Source organism: Cnephaeus nilssonii (assembly GCF_951640355.1).
Source record: "Cnephaeus nilssonii genome assembly, chromosome: 14".
Lineage (NCBI taxonomy): Eukaryota > Metazoa > Chordata > Mammalia > Chiroptera > Vespertilionidae > Cnephaeus > Cnephaeus nilssonii.
Genome location: NC_137085.1, coordinates 56,842,558 through 56,862,321, shown reverse-complemented (window position 1 = coordinate 56,862,321; position 19,764 = coordinate 56,842,558). Strand labels below are relative to the sequence as shown.

The 19,764-nt window shown below is 40.2% G+C and overlaps 1 protein-coding gene across 1 annotated transcript in view; it reads left to right on the top strand.

The window, feature by feature from the left end:
• LOC307110497 (FRAS1-related extracellular matrix protein 1-like) overlaps positions 1-19,764 on the top strand; it is a gene marked incomplete at its 3' end in the record, with an annotated part of 80,614 nt that overhangs the window by 24,039 nt on the left and 36,811 nt on the right. The window contains exons 4-11 of the mRNA XM_079789615.1: positions 1,332-1,426; positions 2,425-2,726; positions 4,012-4,208; positions 10,811-11,134; positions 13,667-13,775; positions 15,903-16,034; positions 18,157-18,501; positions 19,081-19,223. Of these exons, the coding sequence (XP_079645741.1) occupies positions 1,332-1,426; positions 2,425-2,726; positions 4,012-4,208; positions 10,811-11,134; positions 13,667-13,775; positions 15,903-16,034; positions 18,157-18,501; positions 19,081-19,223 (1,647 nt within the window). The remainder of the gene's footprint in view (positions 1-1,331; positions 1,427-2,424; positions 2,727-4,011; positions 4,209-10,810; positions 11,135-13,666; positions 13,776-15,902; positions 16,035-18,156; positions 18,502-19,080; positions 19,224-19,764) is intronic.

Genomic DNA, 19,764 nt, shown 5'->3' with positions numbered 1-19,764 from the left:
GCAGTTGAAGTGGAAAAAAACAAAGCTAGACAGTAATTAGAAAAGGATTTAGCTCTTTTTTGTTTTAGTTAGTAAATTTATGGACAATTATGGTTGTCGCCTTTTATAAAAGGAAAACATATTACGAAACATAAAACAGATGTTTCTTTTAACAAAACAGATTGTCTCTTTATTACCCTGACTATTTGTCAATGATATGGGGAAGGTCTTTCCTTTATTCCTTCTTTGTTGTAAATTAGAAAGAGGAACCAATGATGTCTGTGGGAAAAGATCATTGGTATTTGTGGTAGAGTCTTCTCAGAGAGGAGTATGTTGTCTGTAAATGTTCGAAGCTATAACGAGGTACAGGCTAAACATCATGAACTCAACAGTGATGATGTGTGAATACCTCAAGGGAACAGTGAGTCCTCACTTAACATCATCAATAAGTTCTGCGACTTTACGCTAAACGACGTGTAACAAAACCACTTTTACCATAGGCTAATGGATACAAACAAGAGTTAAGGTCCTACTGCATCTCATCAGTGTTATAACAGAATGACGTTGAAAGAAACAACATTAGCCGAGGACCTGCTGTGTTTCTTAGAACTCTGCCAAGTCAGAGTGGGCAGAATGAGGGTCATGGTATAGGTGGAAGAGAAAAGACATCTTTTAAAAACTAGAGTTCTCAGTTCTGAATGAGATGATCCAGTTAATTATAATTTTATTTGAATAGAAGTAATTGCCTTTAGGTTGTTATTTGTCTTACCAACCATTTCTGTTATTACATAAAGAATAAAAGTGGTCTCTCTAAAGTAGATGAGAAACAACTGTGGGTCAGGTTTGGCTCTGATGAATCACATTAGTGTCCATAGTTAGTGCCTTTGTTTTTTTAATATAAAAATGCTATTTGGAAAAGGAATAAATAAAAGGAGAAGAAAAAATATATATACACAGAACTCATCCAGTGTTTTCATGGGCTGGGTAATGCATGCTTTTTCATGCATACACATAGTAGACCTCCCTTACCCAACTGCTATGAACTATGAACTCCTGAGGAGTGTGGGTAAATAACATTTTGATTTATGGAACCATATTTCAAATGCACTGTAGACTGTAAAAAGATAATTATTTGAAGAATGATGAGTGGGCATGGGGGTGGGTATAGGTGGTGGTGATTAAAACACACACACACACACACACACACACACACACACACACACACGAAACAAAACAAAACAAGATGTTAATAAACCGTAATTTCTCCAAGCAGTACTCCACTCACTGCTGGAAAAATTAACTCTTGTACCAATTTTCTCATAGATATTTATCCATTTCTTCATGTGAACTAGGTCTTTGACTGCCATTTCCTTCCCAATGAAGTAAAGTATATTCACAACGGGTGCCCAATTCTTGATGAAGACACAGTGAAGCTTAGACTTTACAGGTAAGCATCACAGGATCCTTGTGCATTCTTTGCTAGATAATCATTCTGGGCACTTCTTTTTCTGTGGATAGGTATTACCATGGAGGAGTTACTAGATTCCAAACAAGAAAGCAATCAGTAGAAACTGGAGACCTGAATGGGTGAGGCGAGAATTGTAGCCAATGTTCAGTTTTCTTTATTTGTATCATCTTTCTTGGGGCTTTTCTGTGGCAAATGATTAGCCCTGTCCTGTTTCCCGTTAGGGTTCTTGTACAGGTATCTCTGGATCCAACTATCCCCTTATAATAAAAAATGGAAATTATACTAGTAAACTATAAATTCTTAATGAGAATTTGGAGGAATATATGTCCCAAAAATTCAGTAAAAGTATTCTTTTTGATGAGCAGCTGCTTAGTTATAAGAAGTTTATCATCTGTTTTTTAAAATGTATTAGATAATATCATTCAGCCATAAAAAAGAACGAAATCTTGCCATCTGCAACAACATGGAAGGACCTAGAGAGTACTGTGCTGAGTGAAATAAGTCAGACAGAGGAAGACAAATACCATATGATTTAACTTATATGTGGAATCTAATAAAACAAAATAAATGAATAAGCAGAACAGAAACAAACTCATAGATACAGAGAACATTTTGATGGTTGCCAGATGGGAGGGGGTTGGGAAGATGGGTGAAATAGGTGAAGAGATTAAGAAGAACAAACTGGTAGTTACAGAATAGTCACAGGGGTGTAAAGTACAGCATAGGGAATATAGTCAATAACACTTTAATAACTATGTATGGTGTCAGGTGGGCAACAGATTTATCGAGGTGATCACTTCATAACTTATATGAATGTCTAATCACTCTGTTGTATACCTGAAACTAATATAATGTATGGCAACTGTAATTGAAACATAAAAATTATTTTAAAAAATAAAATAAAAGGGGATATTGGGGATGAAAAAAAAAGTACCCGAGCACCAATAAATTTTGCCTTTGCTTTGTTCTCCCCACAGATTTACTGAGACAGACACTTTCACAGAAACTTTTACCCTGCGTGTCTATCTCCTGGAACCAGACTGTAACATCATCCGTATGAGTAACAATGTACTGGAGGTGTCTGAATTCTACGGCCTGTCCCGAGCCATTGACAAGAACCTTCTTAGATTTGATTATGATAGGACGCCTAGCCTGGAGTGTACAGTCAGGCTGGACCCTGCGGGCACTCGGCTGCCAGCCCATGGCCAGGTGGTTATGGTGGAGCCTGGGCCAGAAGAACCTCGTGGAGATCAGCCACACAGTTTTTTCCCGAAGTCTCGTACGAAATGTTTTAATAATTATCTGAGGGTTACTAAAACTGACAAAAGTATCTGTAAATGGTCATCTTCCACTATGAGAGAGTTTTGCTTAGTCTAATTTGTAGCTGGTTGAAAAAAATGTAGGGTAGTGGTTAAGACTTTGGAGTCAAAGAGATCTGAGTTTCAAAACTGCCTCTGCTATTTATTTCCTGTGTGATTTTACTTAACCTGTGCAAGCCTCTATGAAATGGGCAAGGATAATAGCTGCTCCATAGGATTGTATAAGGATGGAGTAAATGAGCACACAGTACTTCACACAGTATGGGTCATAGTAAGTGCTCAAGAAATGTCAGCTGTTATTCACAGCAGCAACGGTGGTGGTAGTAAGAGTAGTTGGTGTATTCATTAATTATTATTAGATTATGAGCAGGTTTGAGGTAGAGCTGGTGGGCATCAGCCATGGTTTAAATCAGGAAGAGTTAATAGATCATTTTCTTCTGTTATTCATTTAATCAAGATATTTTGGACAACTCCTATATGGCTAATAGTGTTCTAGGCATTATGGGAAGACCAAGAAATAGAAGGGGTAATCATAGTCATAGTAACACCTTGAATCTGGACAGCAGTTTACAGCTAAAGACATGTTTACACATGTCATTGCATTCAATCTTCTGGTTAAGAAGTAGAATATCCATTTTGTACTTTTGAGAAATATATAGAAGGCCACTCAAAAAATGACAGGAAGACTTATAGAGGTGATTATGGTTTTCAGTGGAAGAGAGCAGGTTGGTTCAGTTGGTCAAAGAATGTTTAAGGGGAAATTCACTAAAAGACTAAGTGGACCTGGAAAGGTATGCAGGGACTCCAGTGTGTGATAAGCACGATGGGGAGAGAATGTCAGTGTGTAGATCAGCCTAATAGAGAGAGATTGCATGATGGATCCATGGAAGTGGGTGCTATAAAGGGAGACTGTGGCTGGACTTGGGAAGGCTTACAGTGAGCCGCTGGCTTATTTTTGTCAGAGATGTTCAAGTACCAGAAAATGCATTTTATTATTTTTTCTCTCAGTGTAACTTCTGGTGGGCAAGGATCTCATGAGACAACTGGTCAACTATTCTTTTTAGTAAAGGAAATTACAGGCTTTAAGAATAATAACAACCCACTCAGCGAATGATTGGAGGGTACACATGAGTATTCTTGGGGGCAGTGAGAGGGAATAAATATCCCCAGGAAGGAGGATTGGCTTTTCAATTTTACAATCGCATTTTTCAAATGACTATCTTAATTCAGTGCTATACATTCCAGAGCTGGGAACAGAACTCAAGTGTCCAGGGGGAAGCTGTGTCCTGGGACTGAAGAAAATAGGAAGTCTCACGGTGAGCTGTGAGGAGTTCCTGCTGATGGGGCTTCGATATCAACATAAGGATCCTCCTTCTCCCAACATTGATTATATCTCCATCCGACTGGACCTCACAGATAGCAGGAGTAAGATCGTATACAAGGTAGAGTTTGGGTTATGTGTCTGTGTCCCCAGCTGATCCACAAAAAGAGGGCCAGTTCCATGGAGGTGTTCATGTTGGTTCCCATGTCAGGGAGAGTTCCTGGGCATTGTGGATGGAACTGTTAAGTGACTCATTAGAACTGTAGGCTTGTTTATTCTGCCAGTAAAGTGCTTGAAACAGAGGCTTTTGGATATAATCCTATATAATAAAAGGCTAATATGCAAATAGACCGAACGGTGGAATGACCGGTTGCTATGACACGCACTGACCACCAGGGGAAGACGCTCAATGCAGGAGCTGCCCCCTCATGGTCAGTGCGCTCCCACAGCGGGAATGCTGCTCAGCCAGAAGCTGGGCTCACTGCTGGCGAGTGCAGCAGCAGTGGCGGGAGCCTCTCCCACCTTCGTGGCATTGCTAAGGATGTCTAACTGCCGGCTTAGGCCTGCTCCCCACAGTCAGTCAATCCCCCAAGGGCTCCTGGACTGTGAGAGGTCACAGGCCAGGCTGAGGGTGTTCTCCCCCCGCACCCTCCAGTGCACAAATCTCATGCATCAAGCCTCTAGTGTCAGTATAAACAGCTGGGGTAACGGTGTACCAGCTAAGCAGCTTAGCTGTTTTCTATCTCTGGACTGGGGCCAGTTTCATGCTTCCCTTCTTCCCCTCGCCCTCCTTCCATATTCTTCAGCTTGTCATTTGACCTTTTGTAACACCTCTTTGATGCCTCACTTCCCCCTTCTTTATTAGAACCACTTTTCAGCTGTTAGGGAAAATCAGGGTCTACATACCCACTCTGTGAGGCCACAGGAACTGGGAGGGAGGGGACCTCAGCCCCTCTCTTATGGGTGTAGCAGATTATGTCCTTTAACGCTTTTGGATTTTGAGGTGGAGGACTGGATCATCAAGGAGACAGGCCTCCAACAGCCTCCTCCATCTTCCAATTTCTTTTAAGCTCTCATGCCCTCTCGTTCTCTTCACATTGAAATGATGACATAAAGTGGAATCAACTTATCTGAAATATTTAACATGCTACTCTACCGATTCATGTATTCTATAATTTATTTATTTGGTAGTTGAGGAGACTGTGTACCATCTGAAACAGTTTGGATTTTTTGCTGATATCCAATGATCCAAGATTACATTTGTGAAAGACTTTCATTGCTCACAGTATGATTTCTCACTAGGGTTTCTCCTGTGATCCAAACATTGTACATTATTATCCCTCAGGAATTGATAAGACATGATATAACAAGGAAATGATAAAATAGGATCAGAAAATTTTAGAATTGAGATTTGGAAAAAACTTTGAGGTAGATTTGAGTCTAACATTTAATAGTCAAGGTCATGATGCTGGGCACAGATGGTCTGGGTTCAAATGTCTACTTAACTAACTGTGTGACTTTGAACTTTATGCTTTATTTCTTTAATCTTAAAATGGGGGTAATAATACCTACTTTTTAGACTAATCGAGAGAATTAAATGATGTAATACTTATAAAGCACTTGGCACAAAGCCTGGCACATAGTAAGCACCACACAAAAGCCAGTTAAAAAGCCACCCAATAAAAAAACCTGGTCATCAGCCAGGTTTGAAGTAACTGGTTTAGCCCATCTTACTGTATAGTTGTGGCCAGAGGAATTGTATACCTTGCCCAAACATACACAGCTCTTTTATGGCTGAGCCAAGACTAAACTCTAGGTCTCCTAACTACTAGTAGATGTCTTCTGCTTGTTTTGATGTGAAACTCCTTTACTTTTAATGCTTTCTTAGCTCCATAAAAAAAAAAAAAGTAGATCCTTTTTTTTTACTTGATTGGTTTTTCTTCTTTTTTTCTTTCTATACTGAGTTAGAGCTTTATTTATATTTTCAGATCAGTTTTATTGGGACTTGACCCCTTTAAAGCACCTTCTTAATTTATTTAGAATTAACCTATTTCATAGACAATTTGGCATGTCATACAACAGATTCTCTTATGAATATAAAATTAATATGCTCACTGCAAAGAGCATTTTTTAAAAAACATAGAAAGCAAAATAGGAAGAAATAAAACTACCTATATTTCTACAACTTTTAGATACACACATACACACACACACACACATATATATACACACAGAGGGTAGACATGTACACCAAAGTTTTATTTTATGAAGTTAAACTTATGCTCTTTTTAAAATGTTATATTTTTATTATTTTTATGCTTGTATAAGTCTATCCTTATCAAATTTTTTTACCGATAATTTTTTTCTAAAAATTTAAAGGTTTTCTTGTTTATGTTTGCCTCTTTAATCCACCTGCAACAAACTTTATTATATTCTGAAACACAGGAAGAGTTTTTTCCAAGTAGCCAAAACTTTCAACACTATTGTTGAATAATTAACCTGTTAACCTTGATTTTCAATGATTCTTTTATTGTACAGAAAGATACTATTTCAAAGCTAGCTCTTTTGTTCTTAGATTTGCCTATTTATTGCTTTGTCAATTCTGAGTTATTCTAAATATAATGGGTTTATAATACACTTTAATATTTTACAGGCAGGTTCTTCCTCCTCACTCCTTTACAAAATTTTCTTATTCATTCTCAACTATTCTTAGTTCCAGATAAATGATGAAATCATTTATGGTGGTTTAAAATTAAGCCCCTATGTATTATTATCAGGATTCAATTAAAACTACAAGTTATTTAGGGGAGAATTGGGACATTAGAACATTTACTATATTTAGTCTTCTCGCCCAGAAGTGAGTTGTCTTACTTCACCTAGGCAAATGTTCTTTGATATGTCTCTTTAAAGTTTTCAGTTTTCTTCATGCAAGTTGACCACACTTAGTAAATCCAGTCCTAGGCAGTTTTGTTTTGTTTTTGTAAACTTATTGGGAATGGGCTTTCCCCCCTCTATTATATCTTCTAATTGGTTACTGATGAAAAATAGGAAAGCAATTTTTTTTTTTTTGGTATAATTTTCTTCTCTCTGGCTTTTTTTCTTGGATTCAATTATTCTAAGAACGTTTCAATTCTTTGAGCTTTTACAAACCATAATTATATCTTTTACTAATCATGATAATTTTATCTTTCCTTTTTCAGTAATTATTCCTGTTATTTCTGGTCTCTTCTTCACTGAGTTGGCCAGAATAATATTAAATATAATGATGTTTATCAGAAGCCTTGTCTTGTATAAATTATCGTATCAAAGCCCACTCCAGTTTTTTTTTTTTTTTTTTTTTTTTAGTGCTTCTTGCCTTGGATTTATCTTTCTTTGAAATTGATATGGTCGCTTTTGCTTTTTTATTTTCTTACATGATAACTTTGGATCATCCTTTTACTTCTAACCTTTGTATATAATTTTATTTTAAATGCTTCTTATGCAAGACACACATAATTGGATATTTAATTTCAAAATATTTGTCTAGAAGAAATGAATATAAGCTATATTTTTGTAATAATAGACATATAAGGGTGTTTTTTTCCTTTTGTTTTTTGCTTTTCATATTAAAAAGCTGTCTTACACGACAGGCTAAATTTTCTCTGGCTTTATCTGTACTTATTTGGAAATCCTTTATCCCACCTTGTGTTTTACCAGGATTAAATTCTAAATTTAAAAAAATTATTTAACCTATATTTTTAATAATTAAAGTAAAAAAATAACAAGCTCACTGGCTCCTTCCTATAGATGATAAGGATTGATCCTATTTATCCTTCTTCCTGGCATTTACCCACCTCTCAGGCTTTGTTTATATAATCTGCAATTTTAGTTCTAGCATATGATTGTTATCTTTTATTGTTTCTTACTAGTGTTATTTCTTACATCTTCTATTTCAAGTAGGGTCTTTTGATATTTGTATTCATTTTCTTAAAATGTTTAAAGTAACATTTAGTCTTAACTCTAGGTTTAATTGGTCATATTGTTCAGCACCAGTCCTTTTATATGGTGATTTCTCCATTTTTGATTTTTCAAATTATGAATGTTCAGGTAGATCTTTAAATGGCATGTGAATACATTCTTTTGTCTTCATAAACCACGCTTGGGGGGGGGGGGGGTGCTGATTGTCTTCCCTGTTTCTCTCTTGCAGGGCTCTCTTAGAGCGTTGCTGGCTACTTTCTGAACTTCCAGGCTGTGGGGCAGGTGGCTTGGTGGGAGTGTGGGAGAGAGAAGTCTTATTTGATCAGCCACTATGCAGTATGACTTCATGCTCTCTGAGTCTGCCAGATGTTTCAAGCTGCTCCTTTGTCTCTGGGACAGTTTCATGGTTCATCTGGAGACACCCCTTAATGAAGGCCTCTTCCCCTTAGATCTCTCATCTCAGGAGGATGCATTTCTGGCCTGAGTGGTCACTTGCAATTCCTCCTGCAGCTCCTAGGATATGATTGCCATCTCCAGCTTCTTGCTGCTGGGATTCTTTGGCCTTTCAAGGATGCACCCTAACGGTCAGGGCCCAGGGTGACCCCAGACCAACTCTCTGTCCTACTTGGCTTATAACTGGGAGCATTCTTTTTTTTTAAATTTCGTTATTGATTAAGGTGCTACATATGTATCCTTATTCCCCCATTACCCGCCCTATCCCCCCCACTCATGCCCTCACCCCCCTATTGTCTGTGTCCATTGGTTAGGCTTATATGCATGCATACAAGTCCTTTGGTTGATCTCTCCTCCTCCCCACACCCTCCCCTACCTTCCCTTTGAGGTTTGATGGTCTGATTGATGTTTCTCTGTCTCTGGATCTGTTTTTGTTCATCAGTTTATGTTGTTCATTATTGGGAGCATTCTTATATTATTCCCTGCCACACACAAGGACTGTAGGCTGAGCCCTGCACAGCCACCATTATTCTCCTGCCTCTGGCCACGTAGCTTCCTCAGGTCTGCGCCCAGCATCAGCCCTCTGTGTGTTCCACCTGTAAAAGACACATTTTAAGGCTGGGCTCAAGGAAATTTCTCTTCTGACACCTGAGACAAGGGATGTAGGGTTGCCCCACCCTTCCTCTTTGTGTGGCTTGGGTGTCAGCAGAGTGACTCAGCACAACCAGGCACTTCTCTCTCTAACAAGCTCTCTTTCTCTTACCTCTCTCAGCCCTTTCATATTCTTATAGTGGGTAAGAGGGTTTGTTAAACTCTGCCCATAGTATCGGTCTCACATTCACGTTAAAATCTGATATTTTTCTTATTGGAAGTTCAATTGAGACAGAGCTCCCCCAAAATTCCATTTGTAACTTTCTGTTATGTACAGAATAACATTCGTTCAATAGCCGGTGTTCAGCAGTATTAAACCAACTTGACTCTGATCATTGAGCCTGGTTCTCTCAACAGTGGGAAACATCAAATCCTATGATAACCAGCATCTCCTGCTAGGAGGACGCTTCCCGCCTATAGCACTTGCTGCGACCTCAGGTCCCATGATGCACATTCACGGTTCCTCTGGAGACCCCGGCTTGAGGCCCCTTCCTCACAGCGCTCTCATTTGAGGAGGGCGTGTTGCTATCCTGAGTGGTCACTTGCAATTCCTATTATCTGCTTCTCACTTGGAGATCCAGGGATTTAACAAACTAGAAAACTGGTAACCATTTTCAGTTGCACAAGTATCAAGTGATAAGCTCATTTCCCCTCATTCTGCCCCTGCCTGATTTAAAGCTGCATGACAGGAAGTGAGGGGGCACTTCCTGTCATGTACTTGGGGGTCTAGTATTCCCATTTTACAGCTGGGGGAAGAGAGATTTGGGAGTTAAATAACTTGTCTAAAGTCATGCAGATCTTAAGTGGTGGAGATAGAATAAAAGCCCAGTTCTTTCTGATGCGAAAGTGGGTGCCATTTGTCAACACTGGTTATACACTGAGGGGCCAGATTATTATGATCTCTGAACGCTCAGTGTGTGTGTGTGTGTGTGTGTGTGTGTGTGTGTGTGTGTATTTAGAGGCCCGGTGCATGAATTTGTGCATGGGTAGGGTTTGGCCAGCATGGCCAGGGGGAGGGGACATGGGAGGGTTTGGCCAGCCTGCCTGCTGGTCAAACTCCTGGTGGAGGAGACAATTTGCATATTAGCCTTTTATTGTATAGGATATATACTGAGTGGCCAGATTATTATGCGTTCAGAGATCATAATAATCTGGCCACTCAGTGTATATTAGAATCACCAGACAGCTTTAATAATGACAGGTTTTCATCCGCCCAGCATGGCTCAGTATTTGAGCATCACCTATGAAACAGGAGGTCACAATGCAATTTCTGGTCAGGGCATATACACGGGTGGCAGGCTCAATCCCCAGGGGGTGGGCGTGCAGGAGGCAGTCGATCAATGATTCTCTCATCATTGATGTTTCTATCTCTCTCTTCCTCTCCCTTTCGCTCTGAAATCAATAAAAGCATATATTTTTTTTTTAAAAAATGCCAGTTTTCGGGTCCCCTTCTCAGAACAATTAAATTAGAGGGAGAGGGAGCTTGGGCATCAGAATGTGTTAAAAGCTCCTCCGATGATTTCCTGTACAGCCAGGTGTCAGATCACTGCTAGATACACCCTCTAGGTTGTGGTTGTGCACTAAATGTCACACTACTCACCCTGTGTGTTCCAGCTTTATTCACATCATTTTCCCCTTCATATTTTCTTTCTCCTTCAAAAGTCAGAGAGTGCGTGGTTGCCTGTCTACATCAGAGCTGGCATTCCTAACCAGGCTCCGAGGGCAGCGTTCATGGCCATGTTTGTTCTGGAAGTGGATCAGTTCATCCTGACCTCTTTGACTACATCAGTTCTGGACTGTGAAGAGGATGAGACCCCCAAACCCTTGCTGGTGTTCAACATTACTAAAGCCCCGCTGCAGGGCTTTGTGACTCACCTGTGGGATCACACCAGACCAATCTCCTCATTCACCTGGAAAGATCTCAATGACATGCAGATTGCCTATCAGCCACCAAACAGCAGCCATTCTGAAAGGAGACATTACGAGGTAAGAAGGAAGGGAGACAAAACTTCTAGCCTATTTGGTAGTCAGAGTTACTTAAAAAGCCATGTCCCTTAGCTTTCAGGTGAGTTTGTATATTCATTGCCCCAGAAGAGAAGCAATCACTGTCCATCTGGGTGCAAACTTGAATGCCCACAGGAGCCAGGCTAGTGATGCAGATAGGCAAACCCTCCTGGAGGGACACTGTGGGGAGCTGAGGAGCGAGTTGGTGCCTTTTGAAGCAGCTGCTGCTCAGCTCCAGCTGATCCAGAGGTGCCTGGAGTTGCTCTAGCTCTTGTTTGTCAAGAAAAGTTGGAAGTCTATAATTTCTTTGTAAAAAGGTTTCAGTTTTTAAAGATAGAAAACATATTTAAACATTTTTAAAAAATATATATTTATTGATTTCAGAGAGGAAGGAAGAGGGAGAGAGAGATAGAAACATCCATGATGAGAGAGAATCATGGGTTGGCTGCCTCCTGCAAGTCCCCCACTGGGGATCGAATCCACAACCTGGTCATGTGCCCTTGACTGGAATCGAACCTGGGACCTTTCAGTTCGCAGGATGATGCTCTATCCACTGAACCAAACCAGCTAGGGCCATATTTAAACATTTTAAATATATTGTGCCATCTACGAAATATTTCTAAGGGCCACATTTGGTCCAGGAACTCTGCTGCCCTCAACAGCCTTCCTGCATTACACAGACCATTGAAGTTAGAGATGAGTTTTGTTTATAATTTTTAAATTCTTTTTTGTTTGCAAAAGTGTCTTACTGGGTCCTTAATTTTGATTAATAACACTGACTTGGGGTAGGCGATTCCACAGCCTCATATGATGACTAATTTCACTATCCAACACTTTCCATCAGGAAAGTCTTCTTTCCATTTAATCTAAATCTTTCCTGCTCCCACTTTAGCCTCTTTCCTCTTACTTTGTATTCAAAAGGGGGTAGAGAACAGCTGGTTACAGACTTGCACGTAATAACCCTTCACATGCTTAAAAACCTACCAGCAAGCTGAAATTTAAATGAGCAGATTGATACAGACTTGAGTTCAGGCTTATTAAGGAAAATGAGTGTCCCTGGGGTTACCACATTGTCCTCCACCTAATTTTGGCATTTGCAGCGTTTAGTCCCAAGGGCAGACAAAAGACTTCAGACTGTAAGGGCTGCGTTTTGCCCTTTGCTTTGATTTCCTTCATTTCATAAAAGTAAGTGGCAGCTTTTGTTTCTTTCCCGTCCCTGCCTCTCATTCCTTCCATATTACGAAGTGATTTCTCATTAGCCGTCGGGTTTACCTGCAGCTCATAAAGAAAGCGCTGCTCCTCAGCTGCTTCCCGTGTGCATTTTCTGGCATTGTGTCATGGAATCTCAGTGCAGCCTTTGTTCAAATCTGTGATATTTTTGTGAGACGGTAGCTCAATTATCTCAGTGGGGACTATGCCCTGTTCCAATATTGTGGGCGGGAAGCCCTGCATCTCTGCAGAACTTCGCTCACTCAGCCGCCTGGGGTGGGACTGCTGAGGGCGGAGCCTTGGTCAGAGCCCCTGAGCCAGCTGACCTTCTCCGGGTGAAGGTCAGTCTACCTTCCAGTCACGTTCGCCTCTTTGGGAAACGCAAACTCATTTTATTGGGTATTACATATATTTGAGAAGAGTTTCTTAGTGAGTACATAACATACAATTTCATGTGGTTCAACCTAATATTTACATTACACCTGCAATCGTACTTCTTCCTCCTCAGTATAGTTTCATTTTCAGCCCGTCCCCTTGAAGCTGTTTCTTCTGTTATGTTGTAGTTGCTGACATGCTGCTGTCTGATCATTGCTCTTATCCTCTCAGAGGCACCACACGTGCTTCCAAAGTAGGCAGGGTGTCTTCCATTCCTGCCTCATACCTCATCCTTCTCTGTCAACACCTGGTGAGACACACACATATCACCTAATAAGGCTCAAACTTACATAGCCCCACTTAGCCGTTATGGATTTCATGGGAGCAAGTGAAGTCTGGATATTTAGAAGTACGGCTAGTGGTGTAGATGCCTCTAGATCCGGGTCTCAAGAGCAGCAGCAGTGACATTTGGACTAGGTAATTCTATGTCATGGGCGCTGTCCTATGCATGGAAGGATGTTAGCAGCACACCTCATCGCTCTATCCACTAGATGCCAGGAGCACCCCCTCCACACACACACCCAAGTGTGAGACCAGAAATGTCTCCAGACATGCCCAAATGTCCCCTGGGGGCACAAAGTCACCCCTAGTTGAGAACTGCTCTAGACCTTTGAGAGAGGCTCCATTGGTCTGATGCTGAGCAAAGCCAGGGACACTTTTTCAGCATATTTGCTTATTTCAGGTTAAGAATTCTTTTATTGAGAAGAAAATTTAAAAATTATAAACTAAACAGCAAGATCTAGAGCCTGAAAAAGTGAGGTCAGGTTGTCATGAAGGAGATCAGGCAGCAGCAGCCCCCGTCCGGGCTGTGAAGGTATTTTATGCTCTAACATCTCAATGCGTGGCTCATATGCAACTGTTTGTTTACAGGTGGAGTTGGAGGTATACGACTTCTTCTTCGAAAGGAGCATGCCCATTACCATCCACATCTCCGTCAGAACATCAGACACAAACGCCCCGCGCGTGTCCTGGAACACAGGTGCAGCTCAGTGTAGGGTGTCAAGCAACCTAGCCCTGAAGGGAAGAAAGAAAGTATACGGGTCAGGAAAGAAAGGCAGTTTTATTCCCATTTCACACACGAGGCAACTGAAACTTAGTCCAGTCCGGGCATCAGATAGTTGGTTTCATTTTGTTTTTCCTACTGGAAGGGTGAGAAACTTGAATCCAGGATTCCTGAGTCCTGGAGATGAGTTCTTTCCTCGGCAGGAGATAAGCCAGGACAACTTTCACCTGAAAGAGGCACAAAGTGACTGTGTGTGATACTGAGCTCTAGTTGGACTGAGAGAGAAAAGGTCTCCAACTCAAATTGTTCAGAGGGATAGAAGGGAGACACACTGTTAAGTTGGCTTGCTTGGAAACCACAATACATAAAGAAGAGCTTATACTGCTTAATTTGTTTTAAAAGAAGGCTTTACTCCGCCTCTCATTTCTAATTGAACTTACAGTGCAATGTATATATTTAGCTCAAATGTAAATGTAGAATGTAAATGAAGATTTTATTCTTTACCATTAATCCCATCAATAGTATTCAAAACATACGTATAAACAGTGATGCTAGGTTCTGTTAAGGGGATAATATCTGTGTCTGATTTAAATCCTCTGGTGGCAGCTTAAATAAATCTCCTGTGTGTGTGTGTGCTTGCATGTAGGTAGTATCTGCATGCACACATGTGTTTGTCTACATGTGAGTTTCAGTAGAGATGGATAACATTGGTTGAGTAGCCTTGATTGATAATTTTGACTGTGTCTCATCTACCTCTGTTAGAGGGATAATGAAAAGAAAAGAAGGAATTGGTGTCCTGTAGTTCAGTAGTTATAATCACATATTAAGTAGATTATTACGTGAGTATAGAGACTTAATAGTCCGTATATTTATGTGTGATCTGTGAAGCCCAGGCTTGTTAAGAGAGCTCCAAATCTGATTTTGGCTACTCTGGACATTAGACTCCATTTTTAAAATAAAATTGTACTTATTATGAATTTACGTGTTCATTGTTAAAAACTGGGTAAGTACAATGAATAAATAGTAAAAAAAAGAATGAATAGTAATGAATGATCAAGAAAAAATGAATGATATAGTACTAAATGAATAAAATCATTTATTCAAAATCATTTATTACTTCACCGTGCAGACATTGCCGCTGTTAATGTTTTGCTATATATATACTTCTAGTCTTCTTGCTTACTCTTTTGCTGTGTCCCTTGTGATGCCTTGTCCTGAGCCATACTGTACACTCTTGACTTCAAAATTGTTATTACCAGTCAGAGATTCTTTATATGTACCCCTCCCTCCCTTCTTTTCTTCTTTCCCTTAAATAATGCTGTATTTCTTAGCTCAGGTTCCCTAGCAACAGCTACTGAGGCAGGTTGCATGCACTAATCCTACACTGAAAACAGGAGAAAGGGGAAAAGGGAAAATCATGAGGAGGATGAAATACATTTACAGTGTTTATTGAAAAGGCCTGTATAAATGGACCTGTGCAGTTCAAACCCCTGTTGCTCAAGACTCAGCTTTACTTGTAAAAGTACTTCTGCCACTTGTGCCCACAAAATATCTGGATGTGGCCTTTGGAAAAGTCCTTGTGGACATTTTGAGTTAGAGGCCACTGTGAGCATAACATCTGTTCTTTCCTTGGTGTTTATTTTCTGGCACTGTCATGTCTCTCAAGGATATGTCCCAAGGAGCCAATTGTCAGATTGGAGGTGATGGTATTAAAAGTGAAAATATTACTAGAAATAAAAGCTAACTTCCAGTTTCTTTTTTAAAAAAATAAAAATATTTCTTTATTGATTTCAGAGAGGAAGGGAGAGAGATAGAAACATCCATGATGAGAGAGAATCATGGATTGGCTGCCTCCTGCACGCCCCCTACTGGGGATCGAGCTCACAACCTGGGCAAGTGCCCTTGACGGGAATCCAACCTGTGACCCTTCAGTTTGCAGGCCGACACTCTATCCACTGAGCCAAACCAGCTAGGGCTAACTTCAGGTTTCTTAAAAAGCATTTGGGAATACAATTTCAGCTAGTTTTGTGAGTTAAAATGCCTTAATTTTGTCTTAACCTATGCGTGTTGGCATGCCATAGAACATTTTGTTTTGTCTCGCAGGTCTGAATCTCCTGGAAGGGCAGTCTCGGGCCATCACCTGGGAACAGTTTCAGGTTGTTGACAACGATGACATTCGTGCTGTACAGCTGGTCACCGTGGGCGGCCTGCAGCATGGGCGGCTCACAGTAAGAGGTGAAGGATCAACCTTGGTAACGGAGCGAAGAGCTGGAGAAGAAACTCCAAAAGCAAATCGGATTGAACAGGATATACATAGCATCTCTTGGGACCCATTTCTCACTGGATTGTCATATCCCCCAAATCTAGAGATCTTGAAACATTTGTGTTAGGGTGCCTTAGGCTCAGCTCATTATTTAAAGTTCAGATGCCTTATTGGGCTCCTTCTAAATATACTCCTTAATTGATTATCTCATCCCAGTAGGAAGACAAAATATTTTCCTCTCATTTCTCTGTCTCAGAGAAATGTATTAAAAAACAGAAAAACATGCTTTTAAAAATACTTTGGTAATCATTATGTTATTATGATATTAGGAGCAGTTACCATAGTTTAAAAGAAATGAATTTATAATTATAAGGATGGTAGTTAAGGTTAATGAGCCTAATAAAAATAATAGCCATACTTTATGATGATATAGTCCATTCCTGATAATAAGCTCAGAGGATTTAATTCAATTATCCTCTTAGTTTGCCTAATTATAAAGCAGAAAGAGAGCTCTTATTTATCATCATTTATGATAAGGGAATTCTGAAATCAAAAATAAAATGATAAATTCTCCTGTCTAATCCCAGGACCGTGCCAGGTCAGCTTATGCCTGAGCCTGCCAGTTAGGGTGGATGTTCGGCTGCATGTAGGGAAACTCAATTATAGTGGCTTAAAAATTCATATTTTCCTCATGTGACAAGTTGTCCATATGTAGGCATTCCATATCCATGATGCCAGATGCTCTCTTTTCTGCTCTGTCGGTGCTCACAAGATGGCACCTACACTTCTAGCTTTGGGTCTGCATTTGAGGAAGGAAGAAAGAAAGAAAAAAGTTTTGCCATCTTAGTTTGCTTTCTTTAACTGCTTGTCCCAGGAGTCTGATACAATGACTTTCACTTATATCTCCTATCAACTCACATGCTATCCCAACATGCAGTAGAGTCTGGGGACATGATTTTTTAAACATAGTCCCATGGCATTCCAAATAGAACTAGGATCCTGGTACTGAGCAAGAAGCAGTCAGTGGCTATTGGGCAAGTAGCTTGCAGTGTCCATTATACTAGTGTTTAGTCATGATTCCAGTGAGGTCTTTAACACAAACACATGGTGTGGGGAGAGTAATGAGGCTCCTGCCATCAAGAATGGTAAATGTTTATACAAAGTGAAGCAATGTTTATTAATACTGTGAAATGAAGTAGAGGGAGGGAGGGAGGGAGGGAGGGAGGGAGGGAGGGAGAGAGAGAGAGAGAGAGAGAGAGAGAGAGAGAGAGAGAGAGAGAGAGAGAGAGGAGAGAGCAGTAGCCCATAAGACAATCATGTTCTGGGCTCAGAGGATATAGAAAGTAGTACTAATATTTATTAAGTATTTACTTTGTGCCAGATATGGTGCAAAATATTCTACATGCTTTATCTCATACTACTTTATTTTAGTGAGGTACTATTATTATTCTACTTTACATATGGGGAACTGAGACTCAGAGAAGTCAACTTGTCTAAGGTCATGTATCTAGAAAGTGGCAGAACTGGGATTTGAACCTTGGCCATTTGATACCAGAGCTTTAACTTTTGGTCAATAAGCCAATGCTTCTCAAATTTTAGCATGTAGTAGACTCTTGGAGGGTTTGATAAAGCACATAATGCTGGGCCCACCTCCAGGATTTCTATTTCAGTAGGTCTAGGATAGGGCCTAAAGACGTGCACTTCTAACAGATGGTGCTGATGCTGCTGGATTGAGACCACACCTGTAAGAAGTTCTGCCGTGTAGGTTGATAACAGTGAGTGAAACAATAATTAACATTTATTGTCGGCTTACTTTTGTTTAGGTTCTCCCATCCATACTAGGGACTAAGTATGGATTATTATTTCTGCTTTATAGATGAGTCTCAAATAAATTAAATACCTTGCCCAATCTACACAGCTAATAGTTGTTACAACCAGTGTTCAAAACCTGATTTGTGGAGGTGGTTTCTCCCAAAGAGGAGAGTATCAGCTGCACCCCTTTCCTCGATGCCCTTTTGCCTAGTGCAGCGTTCCCTGTAAGGGCTGCCTTTGCGCCCTTCCCTCAGTCGGTGCCATCTCTGCTCTCTCCTTCAGGGGGGAAAGGCTTTCTCTTCACCGTGGCTGACCTGCAGGCTGGAGTTGTTCGCTATCATCACGATGACAGCGACTCCACCAAAGACTTTGTGGTATTCAGGATATTCGATGGTCATCACAGCATCCGCTATAAGTTTCCCATCAACATTCTGCCCAAAGATGACAGTCCCCCGTTCCTCATCAATAATGTTATTATTGAACTGGAGGAGGGCCAGACCATACTGATCCAGGGTTCCATGCTGAGAGCTTCAGACATGGACTCCAGTGATGACTACATCTTCTTTAATGTCACGAGACCTCCTCAGGCTGGAGAGATCATGAAGAAGCCAGGGCCAGGACTGATAGGTAAGTTCTGGGCAGTTAAGATAGTTGTGTGAAGGTGGACATCAGTTTATGAGGTGAGCCACTATTATTATTCCCATTTTATAGATGGGAAGCCTGAGACTTAGAGACTTGAAGTTGATTCATTCAAGGGTGGGCATCCAGAAAGTTCCAGAGCTGTGCCTGAAAGTAATCATTTCACTTGGAAAAATTAAGTCTGCCAAATACAGTGATAGAACAAATAAATTTGAAGAGAGATGTTTGACTTATTGTAGATTATTGATAAAGTAATTTTATGAATAACATTTCTTTATATTTTGTTAGAATAATTTCATAACTATTTCTTAAAATAGTCAGGAGCATCAAAATAGGAATCAAGTAGTTTTTCTTAAGACAATGTTTCTTAAAAATATTTTTCTAATGCTAATTTATCTACATATTTTAAGACAAAGGTAACAACTTTATTATTTATAAGCTTTTATGAAGAGTCCTTGGGTACATACAACATGATATGCAGAGAAGACTTGAGATAAGTCCAATATCTTTATACCCAAACACTTGCAGTTGGTTACAAAAATACTTGGTGTTTTGTGGACCCAATAGGCTATCCTGTCCCTGGCTTCCTTCAGAGGGACCTGTTTAATGGCATCATTTACTATCGTCACTTTGGTGGAGAAATCTTTGAAGATTCTTTTGAATTTGTCCTTTGGGACAGCCATGAACCTCCAAATCTCTCAGTGCCACAGGTAAGAGGCCATTCTGAACACTTCTCAAAGCCTTGTCTGCAGATATCAGTTCTGAGGAGATGTTACTAGGGACCACATGAAAGTAGGTTTCAAGGTTCAAAGACTGAGAAGCAATGGAGTAAGCAAAAGAAGTCAATTTCTTTGTAACATCACTTCTCTACCATTTACTTTTCGAATGAGTTCTGCAAATTTTTGTGCGTGATATTTCCAGCACCTTTATACAGGACACCTCACAAAATTTGCTGTCCTCACATCACTCAGGAAAACACTGGCATTTTATGTGTAGTAGTTCAAGTATAGGCTGTGGAGTTCAGCTGCCTATGTTTCTCTCCTGCACTTGACACAATTATCTGATTGATCTGTGGTTCACTTTCCCCATCTGTAAAACAGGGACTAATACAACTTCCGTATAGAAGGATTGTGAGAGTAAGTAATATATATAAAGTACTGCGAACTTTCTGGCACATGGTAAGCACTCAATAGATAAATTAGCTATTATCTATTGTTGCTTTTGAAGAACTAAAAGTTTTACTACAACTCA